Consider the following 14381-nt stretch of genomic DNA (forward strand, 5'->3'; position numbering starts at 1 on the left):
TTGATGCCTTCGGGTGATACGTGCGCTATGTAAGTCGCAATACATTTACATTTACAAGAGTGAGGGCGATAGATAAGAGTGAGGGCGATAGATAAGAGTGAGGGCGATACATAAGAGTGAGGGCGATACATAAGAGTGAGGGCGATACATAAGAGTGAGGGCGATAGATAAGAGTGCGGGCGATAGATAAGAGTGCGGGCGATAGAAAGATAGAGGATGAAGTGTCAAGGGGGTGTGAGGAAAAGGGGTAGACATCAGGGGAGGGGAGGATGCGTGGGATATGGGAGAGGCGGGGGGATGGAGGGATGAGGTGCATAACTGAAATAGAGGCTAGAAGACAACATAGAAACTGTAAAACGCAGAAGGGAGAGGGGGCAGAAAGAAAATAGAAAAGAGGGGAATGGAAAAATAGGAATGACCATCAGGAAAGAGGAGTGATGGTGAAGAGGCAAAAATGGATGAGACGGCCTGAAAGGAGAAGGGGAATGAAAATAAAGGAAACAAGCCTGACCTAAAAAGGGCCAGATTGAAAAAGATGTCCAACAGTGTTCCATATTCTACAGATCCCTTCAGCATTTTGAGCCCCAGTTTAGCATCATATGAAGATTGCAACACATTTCACAGATGTGCCCGTATCCAGAAGTAACCTGCCTAGTAGGGGTGAGTTCTCTGTACCATTCATGCTGCATATCAGGGCTAAACACCCAGCCCACGTGGACAAACTGACGGGTACATACTCACTATCAGCATATTTATTCATGTATTTTATTCATGACTATCAAAAAGCACACTGTCACCTCGAGCGGTAGCAGGGGTTCTGTGCACTAAAACTCCAGCAGTTGTATGAAAAAGTGTTACATTTGACCACAAATTAAAGTGCAACAAAACTATAATCAAAAGATTAGAAGCAAAATGTAATACAAAAGCCCTAAAAATATCACTTTGAAAATAAAGTCTGACAAATAGTTGTTACTGGTTAACAAAATCTGAGATGTTCTAGGCCGGTGATGAACAGAATAGGAAAAAAACATTGCTAGAACCCTAGGTCTGGGGATTTGTAATTTAGGCAGCGTCTGACTGCGAGCCAACCTAAACGGATCCTCCGGACAGGTAGAGTTTTTGGGTAAACAAGCAAGTGGTTTTTGTGGGTAAGCACCTGTATGTTATCCATGTACATTTACATTGGGAAGGAAAGTGCAAAGCCAATAGCGAACAATAATTAAACAAGCATTTGCAATGCAATAGGTCTCGCATTAGTAAAGTTAGAGGTATTAGTATTGTAAATGACAATTTTTTTATTTATGTTTTTGTTTTGAAAATAGCGAAACTAATAACTTTGTCATTTACAATGCCAATAGTGTTAACTTTTGCAAACGTGACACCTATAACATCTGTAATGCAATATGTGATGTATTTACATGACTTAGATGTATTAATATTAAAAATAACAATGGGTTGTATTTTTTTCAATAATTAATACTTAAATAAAAGTTATTGTAATTTATAATGGCAATAGCTTAAACTTTTGCAAATAACTTTTTGGAAGATTATGTTTACTGTATTTTATTGTGATTACAATACAAGAACAGAAGTGAAATATTAAACTTTTTTGTGACATTTGTAATAAAGTTTGAAACATTGAGAGAACATATTTGAATCAGTTGTTGTTGAATGGTTGCACAGATTGATGCTGTGGTGGCTCTGAATGATGTGGCGGCGGCGAGTGATGCTGTGGCGTTCAGTGATGCTGTGGTAGCGCATAGTGATGTTGTAGTGCCCCTGAGTGATGCTGTGGTGATGCGATGGATAGTGAGGGAGATAGATAGAGGGAGGGCGAAAGATAGATAGAGGGAGGGCGAGAGATAGAGGCAGGGTGAGAGATAGAAGCAGGGCAAGAGGTCGAGGGATGGAGTGTGGGTGAGGGATGGAGTGTTGGGCGGGGGAGGGATGGAGTGTGGGGCGGGGGAGGGATGGAGTGTGGGGCGGGGGAGGGATGGAGTGTGGGGCGGGAGAGGGATGGAGTGTGGGGCGGGAGAGGGATGGAGTGTGGGGCGGGAGAGGGATGGAGTGTGGGGCGGGGGAGGGCTGGAGTGTGGGGTGGGGGGAGGGATGGAGTGTGGGGCGGGGGAGGGATGGAGTGTGGGGCGGGGGAGGGATGGAGTGTGGGGCGGGGGAGGGATGGAGTGTGGGGCGGGGGAGGGATGGAGTGTGGGGCGGGGGAGGTATGGAGTGTGGGGCGGGGAGGGATGGATGGAGCCAGGGGAACGGATGGATGGAGTGCGGGGATGGATGGATGGAGTGCGGGGATGGATGGATGGAGTGGGGGGATGGATGGATGGAGTGCAGGGATGGATGGAGTGGGGGATGGATGGATGGAGTAGGGGGATGGATGGAGTGGGGGAAATGGATGGATGGAGTGGGATGGATGGAGTGGGATGGATGGATGGATGGATGGATGGAGTGGGAGGGATGGAGTGGGAGGGATGGAGTGGGAGGGATGGATGGGGGGATGGATGGATGGAGATGGATGGATGGAGTGGGGGGATGGAGATGGATGGAGTGGGGAGGATGGAGATGGAAGGATCGAGTGGGGGGATGGAGATGGAAGAATCGAGTGGGGGGATGGAGATGGAAGGATCGAGTGGGGGGATGGAGATGGAAGGATGGAGTGGGGGGATGGAAGGATGGAGTGGGGGGATGGAAGGATGGAGTGGGGGGATGGATGGATGGAGTGGGGGGATGGATGGATGGAGTGGGATGGATGGATGGAGTGGGGGGATGGATGGATGGAGTGGGGGGATGGATGGATGGAGTGGGGGGATGGATGGAGTGGGGGGATGGATGGATGGAATGGGATGGATGGAATGGGATGGATGGAGTGGGATGGATGGATGGAATGGGATGGATGGAGTGGGGGGATGGATGGATGGAGTGGGGGGATGGATGGAGTGGGGGGATGGATGGAGTGGGAGGATGGATGGATGGATGGAGTGGGGGGATGGATGGATGGAGTGGAGGGATGGATGGAGTGGAGGGATGGATGGGTGGAGTGGAGGGATGGATGGATGGAGTGGAGGGATGGATGGATGGAGTGGGGGATGGATGGATGGAGTGGGGGATGGATGGATGGAGTGGGGGATGGATGGGTGGAGTGGGGGATGGATGGGTGGAGTGGGGGATGGATGGGTGGAGTGGGGGATGGGTGGAGTGGGGGATGGATGGATGGAGTGGGGGGTGGATGGATGGAGTGGGGGATGGATGGAGTGGTGGGATGGAGTGAGGGGATGGATGGAGTGGATGGATGGAGGGGATGGATGGATGGATGGAGGGGATGGATGGAGTGGAGTGAGGGGATGGATGGATGGATGGATGGAGTGGGGGGATGGATGGATGGAGTGGGGGGATGGATGGATGGAGTGGGGGTGCCGAAGGCAAGAAAAAAAACGAGTGCAATCAGGGGACCAGAAGGCACGAAAAACTAGTACAATCAGAGGAGCAGAAGGCACAAAAAATGAGTACAATCAGGGGAGCAGAAGGCAAGAAAAAAACGAGTACAATCAGGGGAGCCGAAGGCACGAAAAACGAGTACAATCAGAGGAGCAGAAGGCACAAAAAATTAGTAAAATCAGGGGAGCAGAAGGCAAGAAAAAAACTAGTCCTATCACATGTATACATGAAGGCTCACAAATAACACCGATAGACACAGAGCAAGGAGACAGACATGCACTCATTCTCAGAAACATAAACCACAGGTTCAAACCAGCATTTTGAGATATCTCATCGTAACGCCAGGCCCTGTGGGTGTGGTGGAAAAGCCTGTAGAGAAGTCTCTTGTCCTCTGAAATTGAGAGTACTACATTTGTTTGAGTATTGTTATCAAAGTAGCTACAATCACCATTTTATGGTGATCGACAAAACCTTTTGCAACTCTAGACACCTGTCAGCTTGATCATAGGGCAGGTGGTGCTAATGGAAAAGTGCAGTTGGGGTGGTTGTTCTGTTGTAACAGTTCAATGGGAAAGGCATTCTCACAGGGGAAGCCATTGAGAAGATTGGTATAAATTATAATGTCTCAATGGAATCAGATGCTACTGGGGAAAAGAAGATTATTAAAAATATTTAAAGAAAAACCGGATGAGCTTACTTGCCAACCCCTACATTTGTTGTGCTCAATCACAATGTATCACTTTAGATTTTAATGATTTTGTATCCCACATGGTTCTGAACATGGCAGGTGACAGACATTTTTCTAGCAACTTGAAGCAGGAGGTAACCTCTTGATTCTGCTAGAAGTCCAAGAAAAAAAAAAAGATTTTTTTTTTTACAAAAGCCTCAAAAGTAAAAAAGAAAATACGATTTCTTGTTGACGAGCTTGCAGACAGACACAAGAAAGACAATGAGACTGTCGAATATTTTCTGTTCTTTAATAGATGGGGCAGAAGCCAAAGAAAAGGAAATAGTCGTGCTGCACAAAATACATTCCTTTTGCTCTCAAAATACTTCCTGCTTGCTTTGTTCAGATAAGATCAACGTAGCTGATCAGTGAATAGGGTTTTGGCTGCTTTTATTTTGAGACACACTGCAGTTTAAATGAAGCTGAGATCTGAACTGACAGTGTCAGAAACATTTGTGTTGTGTCAGATAAAATCTTGTTTATGTGTTCCTGACCCTACATGCATGTTGGTATCTGCGTAATCATTTGGTGGTGTGGTTGCAGTCACACAAGCCGTATAATTACCTTGGATTTTTGCAGTTAGGAATTACTCCATTGGAACACAGCTTTAACAAGGCTTGACGAAGTGCCAGTGTGGCTGTGGCCGTCGGGGAGCTAGGGGTGGCGTAGGGTAGCGAAGGGTGGCCGGGTGCCGCAGTGCTTAAGAGGAGGGAGTCATGGGACGGGCTGGAGGTAGGAAATTGCAACAGACAGCTCAGGTCTCAAGCAGTGTAACATAGCGCAAGCATGAAACGTTAGATGACACGAAGGGGAAAGTGATGGAACTGAACATTGTAAAAATAGCAGAGACCGAGTGCAAGGGACAGGTAGTCGGGATGTATAAGGCAAAAAATGCACTTGTCTGGAAACGTGAGTTAAGATCTCGACTGGGCGATTGTTCCGGACTGCGGACAAAAGTCAGTTCAGAGACAAGCCCTCGGCATTGCTGTGGTCAGAGGCAAGAAGGGAAGAATAGGGGAGAGTAAGGGTGACGAGACACACGGGGAGCAGCTGCCTTTGATGTGCCGGGCGGCCGTGGGAAGTGAATAATTAGGGGAGGAGAAATGCCAGCCTGAGGCAGAGTGCACGCTGGGGGAAGCTTCAAATGCCTGTGGGATGGAGGCTGGTGGCTTTGTACGCATCAGATGGTGTGTTTATATTTGGTAATATCGAATTACTAAATCAGAGAGGAATAGGTTTGACAATACCTATTCCGCACTGCATTAAATGAAGGAGTGGTCGGCGAAATACATTTCCGTATTATGTGATTAATAAAATGATACAGACAACTGCCAGGACAAAGAACTGCACTGTTTGAAGAAACTATTCTAGCTCTCAGCAGGCGCAGACAGTGAATGCAATTAGCTTTCAGTGAACAAATATTCAGTATGACACGCATTGTTGTGTGCTATAAGCAAATGCCTGTAACTAAAATGTAAATACGGAGTGTTTTTAAAGGGCTTGTAGGGGTTGGATTAAACCACGTATTTGTTTGCTTTTTTTAAAGAAAAGTCAGCACAAAGTCTCTTTAGTGAAACCGCAGGTAGTGGGGGTCTGAAGAGTCTGAACCCGGCCGCTGATGAACTACTTAACCTGGCAGCAGGGGTGGGGGTAGAGAGTTCAATGGGCAGCCTGTGTTTGGTGGCGGGAGGGCACCCTATGGGGGAATGGAGCTTTAAAGTTGAAATGGCTGTAAAAATCTATTGAAAATATGCTGCTTTTAAGTTTCACGGGGATGGAGATGTGGAATTAACTTAATCAATTGGCAACTTTGGATGTAAGAGAGCCTGTGAATGTCCCCGCCTAGTTATAAAGCGTGCTGCAAACGGGCAGTCTGAAGTGTGAGAGAAAGACCGCTGGCTGTGCCGTCGGGGAGTTAGGGGTGGCGGAGGGTAGCGAAGGGTGGCCGGGTGCCGCGGTGCTTAAGAGGAGGGAGTCATGGGACGAGCTGGAGGTGGGAAATTGCAACAGACAGCTCAGGTCTCAAGCAGTGTAACATAGCGCAAGCATGAAACGTTAGATGACCTGATGTGCTTTAGAAGATAGAGGAAGTTGCTACAGTGGAAGCAATTGTTCTGCCCGTCCTGTTTCTTGCTTGGAGGAGGGAGGGATTGATGCCCAGAAGTTAAGTGTGAAAACACAACAAGGGAGGAAGGGTAACGAGACGCATGGGGAGCAGCAGCCTTTGATGTGTCGGCCGGCCATGCAGTGAATAATTAGGGGAGGAGAAATGCCGGCCTGAGGCCGAGCGCAAAGCAACACAATGATGCGAGGCAGGCGAAAGGTTCGAGCAAGCTCGTGCACGAGCACGTGCACTTGTGAAAATCCGCTTTTGAGAGCTTAGTTTAAGCTCTCAGTTTAGCCCCTATAGGGCTCGCCTATTATATCCCTGCGGGATATAATAGGCGAGCCCTAATAAGAGTGTTGAGATTAAATCTCTGGAGAGCAACAGGGTGAACAAATTAAAACTAAATGCCAGTGGTGGCCACAGGGTGGCAGTGTTTAATAAGAAAGACTGTCTCTGAGAGTGATTTCACGCTCTATGGTGTTGATGAGAGCGAGGTAATGAGGAAGAAATAACTGAGGAAGCCAGGGTGAACAGCAAGAGTTAAGTGCTGCTTTACTATGTGAGTGGCCACAACACTTTAATCTTTAGAAGAAAACAAAATTGCTGGCAGAAGTATATCACGATGATCTCGCAACACAGGCAGAGTGATAAATCAGACGCGCCCGTGAGAAGACGCATTATCTCTGGCGGTCGCACAGAGCGCAGGCTCTAAAGAACAATGCAGGAGAATGGCACGGGCAAATATGCAGTGAAACGTAGCGCGAGCTCCAAGATGAGATGGAAGGGCTCGCGGTGTTAAACAATAATGGAGAGCGTGGCAGACGGCAGGCACGAGCACTAATGAAGCAGTTCGAGGCATACGTGTGAGGCGAGCGTAATGGACAGCTTGCTGTAAATGTAAAAACAAGGTAAGAAGAAGGTTAAGCAGACCAGTAAAAATTACACAACTCGTGTGACATGGCAGACAGCAGGCACAAACAGGTGAAAGGCAGTTCAGTTTAATCAGCGCATGGCAAACACACAAGATGATCGTAAAGGCAGCTTGCAGTAATGAACAAGCTCTCGGCATTGCGTGGTGGGGGCGGGGAAGCGGCATTGGGTGGCGGGGAGCGGCTTTCTTTGAAGTCTGATGCAGAGGATGTGGCTGGCGATGTGCACGCGCCTGGCTCACATGAACAGTACCCAATTCGCAGTTTTGGGTTGACTTTTGAAAGCCTTGCTATAATCTCGACAAACAAGCATTGCTCAAGCAATGCTGTAGTCGAGACCGAAAAAGCAGGTCTGGGTCCCTCACTGACATGGCATGGTGACAAGCGCCGCACGGTTTGAACCCACAGGTTTTATTTACATGGGAAAAACCGGCACACTGAAAAAGAGGTACACCATGTCGAAAAAAGCCTGTCTATAAGTGACAGAGGGTAGCTCTCTTTATGGATCTGCGGTGACTGGTGCTGAAAGAAAAGACTGACATCAGCACACCGAGGTGGTTCATTACAAGTGATATGAACGTCACAATTGGGCAGACATCACGCAGAGCAGATCGACGTACCCTCTGGCATGCAAGGGTATTGCTCAAAGAAAAATCTTCTGGATCCAGTCTGACAAAATCAGATTTTTCCATTACTATGGTAACTATGTTAACACTGTGGTCAGACAAAATGTAGAAGTGTCATTCAAAGATACAGGTTCAGAACAAATGACAAATTTGAACAACAGTGTCACAGAAGGTGTGCTTGTCACCGCAATCTACCTATACTTTTTAAACTCTAAGTAGCTTGAAAAAATTGTTGTACATGTGTTACATCTGAACAGAAAAGTTAAAATATGGTGCATGGTGTGCTTGTCACCGCAATATGCATCTCCAAGATGAGACACACTGAGACTGGCTCGTAAATGCTGGTGTGCATGTCACAGTTAATGCAGACTAGAGTATGTGTGGTGTGTGTCACTGCTATAGTCAACCGAGTGTGACTTCAATTAAATAAAAACAGTTCCGGAAAGTACAGCAATCTTCAGAAGATGTAGGTTAACTGCAGTAGTGCGTCAAAACGGTGTTGACTGACCCTGAATGGTGGACGCACAACAGGTAGTGCGCTTCCTGCACTGGCACTATCTAAGCGGCTTCACGAGGCAGGACAGATGGTAGTGTGTATAGACGTCTTGTGCCTGGAGAAGGAGTGTTTGCAACCACGCACAGGGAGGGTGAGCGTGGAACGGAATGCCATGCTGCACCTCTGTGCCACAAGAATGGTCTGGTGCCCAAATGAAAAAGAACCAATTTGACCCTACTCCTCATGGGAAAAGTCTGGCCCAAACTGCGAGGCCAGATTCTCCCTGGACCGGAAACAAGCATCCTAAAACTGGTTTTGGGGTATCACCCCTTATCAGCCAGTTTAGCTTGAATCTAGTGACACAGTGAGCATGGGACCAATACCTGGGCACACTTTTCCCACATAGCATGATAAAAGCAAAAAACATATGATGGGCAGAATGCTGATCAAGGCAAACATTAGCCCCCAGTCTCAGATTTGGGCTTAATCCATCGTGTTTTGCCAACAACGCCACCCCAGTTTGGACCCAGCCATATACAAATCAAAGTCTTGACCCTGCTCCTTCTGGGTACAGTCCAGCCCAAACTGCCAGGCCAGGTTCCCCAGGACCAGAAGCTGCCGAAATGATGACAGGGTCAGCGGCGTATATGGGTCGGACGGTCGGTCGACTACCACTACGGCTCCACACCCTATGTGACAAAGCACAGGATCCTCCAGAGATGCGTGGGTTTGTTAACGGCTTCAATCATCCCCAGATAAAATCTAGTGGTTGGAGCAGGCATCATAAAGAAAGCATAGATGAGGTAATGTGAGTAAGGATGATTTTATTAATTTCATAAAGTAACAGGAGCTGCCACACAGACAAGCAGGGTCCTCTCCGCCGCCTTCACCTCCCAAAATGACACGACAAACTATCTGTATTCTGAATTGCCAACATTATCCACTCTAATATAATTACATTCTAGAGTGGAGAATGCCGGCAGTGTGAGGGGAATTTTACAAAGTACTACCTGATTTTGCTGATGTTCTAGTAGAAGAGGGGGTATGATGCAGGATAAAAATGCTCTGAAAAAAGAAACTTGCTCTTGTTAGTCACTTCATTGATGGCAGGTTTATATAAGGGAGCTTTCAATAAGAAGTCACCAGGCAGAGGTGTGTTTGGAACTAGAAATTCAATGACTTTAGTCGGTCTGGTTCTTTTTTTTTTACCTTTCTTTTACATACCTATACTGCTCTCGTTCTCTGAAAGTTCATGGGTATTCCGCTGAAGCTTGAATTGGGTTTGTAGGGAAGTGCTGTACTTGTGTTTGAGAGATCACTGGCTTCCTGTTACACGGGGTCCCCACAGAGAAGTATTTAAATAAATAGTCCACCAGTCTAGCAATCGAGAAGACCATGCATGTTGAGCCATTGAAGAACCTGCACAAATTACTCTATGACTAATCATGAATAGTTGATCTTTTAACAAAGCTAACAAAATGATCAGGAACAGATTCCTAAGGTTTCCAATTAAGAGGCGACACAGCTAAAGTCACAAATAAATAAATTATCAAGAACTAACCTCTACAAGCTGCATGAGGTTGTCGAAGAAGGCTTCTTCATCGATGCTCAGTTTGCTGGCCTTGTAAATGATGCGATAGTGCTCTACCTTCCCATCACAACTCACGCACAGCGTGTAGTCTCCGGGATAGTTGGTGCTCTCTCGCACAAGGAATAGTCCTGTCTCTGGTGGGTACAGCAGTCGTTCAGCCTGTTCTCTGGTGATCTTCCCATGGAACCACCTGCATGGAAAAGCACAGGGACAGAATTTAAGAAGCAAAAATCACAAACAGGTGAGGAGGTGGCACAAGTAAGGAGACATTCTGTTTCAATGCAGACAGAGCCCAGACAAGGGTGAGCGATGGACAGAACCAGATGTTGCTGGCTGCGGAAACAAACACATGGAATATAACTTAAGATAATGACTTCCAAGTCAATCAAGCATGCCATATTTTGACACACACACACTCCGTATATATCCTTGCTTATCTAGAATTATTGCTTCCTTCAGAATCTCAGAACGTACTCACTGTTTCGGACGGACCGCTTCTGCTGGTTCATTATTATCAGTTTTAAGTATAATTCCAAGCCTAAGAGGGCGACACTCCAGGAATTCACTTTAATACCACAATATAAAATCGAGCATCCAAGCTGGTATGAGTTAAGGGCAAAGAGTCCAGAGCTGGTACAGCATTGACACTTTCTCACACTACAAAAATGTAGTTTCCTCAACCACAACATCCATTTACTTGTAGTGGATGCTGAATTATTTTATGCCAAATCGTTTTAAAGATTGTAGAGTAAGAGTTTGATGTATGGAACAGCCAGCTTTAAAACTTACACAAAAACGGATAGAGCTGTGCTTTACAAATTGAATACATTTTTCTTAGATAATGACTGTTGGTGGTTAGAATTAAATTATAGCGTCCCCTAGATATAAGTACTTTCTCCAACACCCATTTGTATTTTAGTACAGGTACTTTTAAAAAGTGGTGATAATTTCATATTCTCTTGAGTACACACAAGGATTAGTAGGCACAATTATCTCGGCACTAGCAATTTCAAAACAAACTTGCTAGTGGCCATAAACTAGCAACTCAGTGGACTGGGGAGAACAGTTTACATGGAAGAGGTTCCGTTAACAAGAAAGTCAGTTTGCGTGCTCATTAGGTCTCGGCCTAGCATACACTGCGCAGCAGTGTCGCGCAGCCGAGAAATTTTGATCTCCAGTACTGGGGTTGAACCCGCCTCGCTCTTCCATTGGCTAGCTCCATAAATGGAGGCTAGCCATTGGAAGAGAGATGTGGCAATACTTCTCGGAGCAGATTCATGGGCGTTCCTGTGTTTTTTTTTAAGCTCCGCCCCTTTTTTGACGTCATGCAGCAGTGGGCCATTGTGGGTGTTGTCTTATTTTCTTTTCCTCATGGAGCTAGGGCGGGCGGGTTATTTCCGCTCTGCTCCCTTCCCTTTGCTCTATCTTCCTCTCATCCTTTATCTTCCCTTCCTCCATCCTCGTCCCTTCTCTCCTTCTCCTGGTCTCGTTCCTTCCCTCTATTGCCCTCCCCTCGGTCCCTCTCCCCCACCCCTCCTTCCCTGCTCGCGCCCAGCCTCCTCAATTCTCTCCCTGCCTCAGGCGGTGAAGATGTCTCAGCTCGCGCTCTGCTCCCGCCTCCCCCTATTCCTGCTCCTCGCCCTGCTGGGCTCCGGCGACGGTGAGTACCTGGGGGCGACTTATCAGATCCTCGCCTAGCTGCTGCCGAGCGTGCGCGCGGGAGTGAGGTTTGCTGTGGTAGGTACTTGGATCATGTATGTTGTATGTGTATTTGCAATACGGTTGCATTAGCAGCATGCTGTACATTTTCATCCGTATTTGCAGCACTCGTATGTTATCTTTGCTTGGATTTTTGCTGCATGTGGGGATCTCTCGGCATATACGTTCAACTTGCAGTGGCTGTATTTGCATCGAGGCGTGTTCTGGTTGCACGGTGTTTACTTGCAGAGATGGCGTGTCTTACCAGGCTGTATATTCTGAGCTGTGGAGGGCCGTTGTATTGGTGTTTGTGGGGACTCCATTTTACGATGGAGGAACGCTGTGCACGATGCTGTTGGTGGTTGCCTCTGTTCTGAGCATTCAGTGCATTCTGGTGTGTTTGTGATGCCTGCCATTCGAGCTGTGGGCGGATCCCCGAGGAGAGCTGGAAATGGCTTGTGTCTCTTTGCAGTGATTGTTTGGGTTCCCTTTTTTGTATAATCACAGCGTTTTGCCTTAAGAATCTCTCAAAACGCAGCCAATGAACAAGGCGGCCCAGTCATAGGAAGCAGAGCTATCCCTCGGTTTACACACCATCGCTGGCTGATGGTTTACACGCAGGAGTATCATTCTTTCTTTTCTCTCGGTGCCTGGGGTAGATATTTCGTGCAGTCAGCTAGGAGACAGCTGACTGACAATCAATAACCCACGAGGACCACAATAAGAACAAGGGAAGTTCATGGAGGTAAATACAGCGTTAATTGATTCACGTTTCTTACAAACAGTCGTCCTTCGCACCGGGTGTGCCAGGAAAGTTAAACCCCCAACTTCCTGTCCACCATTCAGCTAGCACTGAGGCAGTTCGAGCACCTGCATGCGAGGACAGACACTTGATGGATTTTAGCATAGAGTGAGAGCAGTCGCATGTCGAGTTTGTTGGCCGAAGTGGTCTCAGTATAATAAAGCATAGTTTCGGTTTGTTAGGTCAGAGAAACATGTAAACATCACAGCAGTCATAAATGACCTAAGTCGTTATTTGTGCTAGTACTAGCTTTATTTCTTTTAAGGGCCGTTGAAGGCAGCTTGTCCTTTTTTTACCCGTTAGGCTCATACGATTCGATGTTAATTTGGAAGCGCTCGGACTCTACAACAGTGGTTTGCATCACTTGGTAAAGATGTAGAATACACGATGCTGTGTCTCAGTGGCACCCTTATACTGGCATAAAAAAATACACTATCCATGACTAAAACAATGGCGGTCACTTGCCCCCGCTCGCCAAAGCCTTTACTTTGCATTTTTCCTGTATGTTTCAGATGTTCTGGATTCGTAACATTATATGCTGTAGTTTACAAACTACCCCACCACATCCACCGCCACATCCACCACCACAACATCCACCACCACCACGACATCCACCACCATGACATCCACCACCACCACATACACCACCACATACACCACCACATCCACCATCACCACCACACCCATCACCACCATCACATCCACCACCACATCCACGACCACCACATCCACGACCACCACATCCACCACCACCACATCCACCACCACCACATCCACCACCACCACCACATCCACCACCACCACCACATCCACCACCACCACATCCACCACCACCACATCCACCACCACCACATCCACCACCACCACCACCACATCCACCAGATCCCCCACCCCCACATCCACCACGTGTGTGTGTGTGTGTGGGTGAGTGCAAATGCAATAGGTCTCGCATTTGCGAGAGATTAAGCTACTGGCATTGTAAATGACAATGGCATTTATTTATCTGTTTTGAAATCCAACACATAAATTAAAAATTTGTCATTTACAATGCCAATAGCTCTAACTTTTGCAAAGGCGAGACCGTTGCATTGTAAATACTTGTTTTAGCTATTCTGGTCAGCCGAAGGCCTTAAACTACTTAAACTAAGTGCTCTTAAGACCTGTTCCTTAAGCACTCTACAAAGTCTTCTGTTGACAGTTGCTATTGAACAAGTTACTTACCTATTGACACACTATCCAACTGTAGAGTTCTCACCGTAGAACATTTACCAGGCGTATGAATAGGGAGATTTTATGCAGCAACGTGCTTGTGCGCCGATAGGTGGCGTCATGCAGCTCTGCAATGGTTACATACCTAGATTGAATCACAAACTTGGGTAAGCAGGATCGATCCAGAATCCTCAGCCTGTAGTTCACTCACGCAATGAGCGAATGTACTCGCAATGAGGAAGATAGTCTTCGTGGTCAGGAGACACAGCAAGCAGGTAAGCATCAGCTCAAGGGCATATATATGAGGGACGTCGAGAACAAGTGAAGAGCTGGGAGAACTTGTGTAACACTTTGCTGTATAGTTTGTGCCCTTTTTCAGGTCTCGGCTAGCGTAGGCTGCGCACATGCGCAGTATCGCTGGCGAGATTTAATGAAGGCGTAGCGAGGGTAAACCCCACCCCTCTTCTCCATTGGCTGGCCTCCTAAACAGCAGCCAGCAATTGGAGAAGAGGTCTCAGTGATGTCATTCTTTCCATCTAACGTCCCCCGTCCTTTTCGGATTAGGGGACTTTTTTTAAGTTTTGTTCTACCCTCTTCTCCATTGACTGGAATGTAAAAAGAACAGTCAAAAACACGCCCGTTTTTTACATTCCAGCCAATGGAGAAGAGGGGAAAAAGAAAAACCCACCCCCCAATCGCAAAAGGACGGGGCTTACAGACATGGCGAGCGCTTGTTGGGCTTCCGTTTT

The 14381-nt window shown here is 47.0% G+C and overlaps 1 protein-coding gene across 2 annotated transcripts in view; it reads right to left on the bottom strand.

Moving 5' to 3' along the window:
• CSK (C-terminal Src kinase) overlaps nt 1-14381 on the bottom strand; it is a 624490-nt gene that overhangs the window by 205375 nt on the left and 404734 nt on the right. For both annotated transcript variants that reach the window (XM_086959340.1, XM_086959339.1), the window contains exon 7: nt 9894-10113. In XM_086959340.1, the coding sequence (XP_086815466.1) occupies nt 9894-10113 (220 nt within the window). The remainder of the gene's footprint in view (nt 1-9893; nt 10114-14381) is intronic.

Source organism: Lissotriton vulgaris, chromosome 2_2, assembly GCF_964263255.1.
Source record: "Lissotriton vulgaris chromosome 2_2, aLisVul1.2, whole genome shotgun sequence".
NCBI classification, from domain to species: Eukaryota; Metazoa; Chordata; class Amphibia; order Caudata; family Salamandridae; genus Lissotriton; species Lissotriton vulgaris.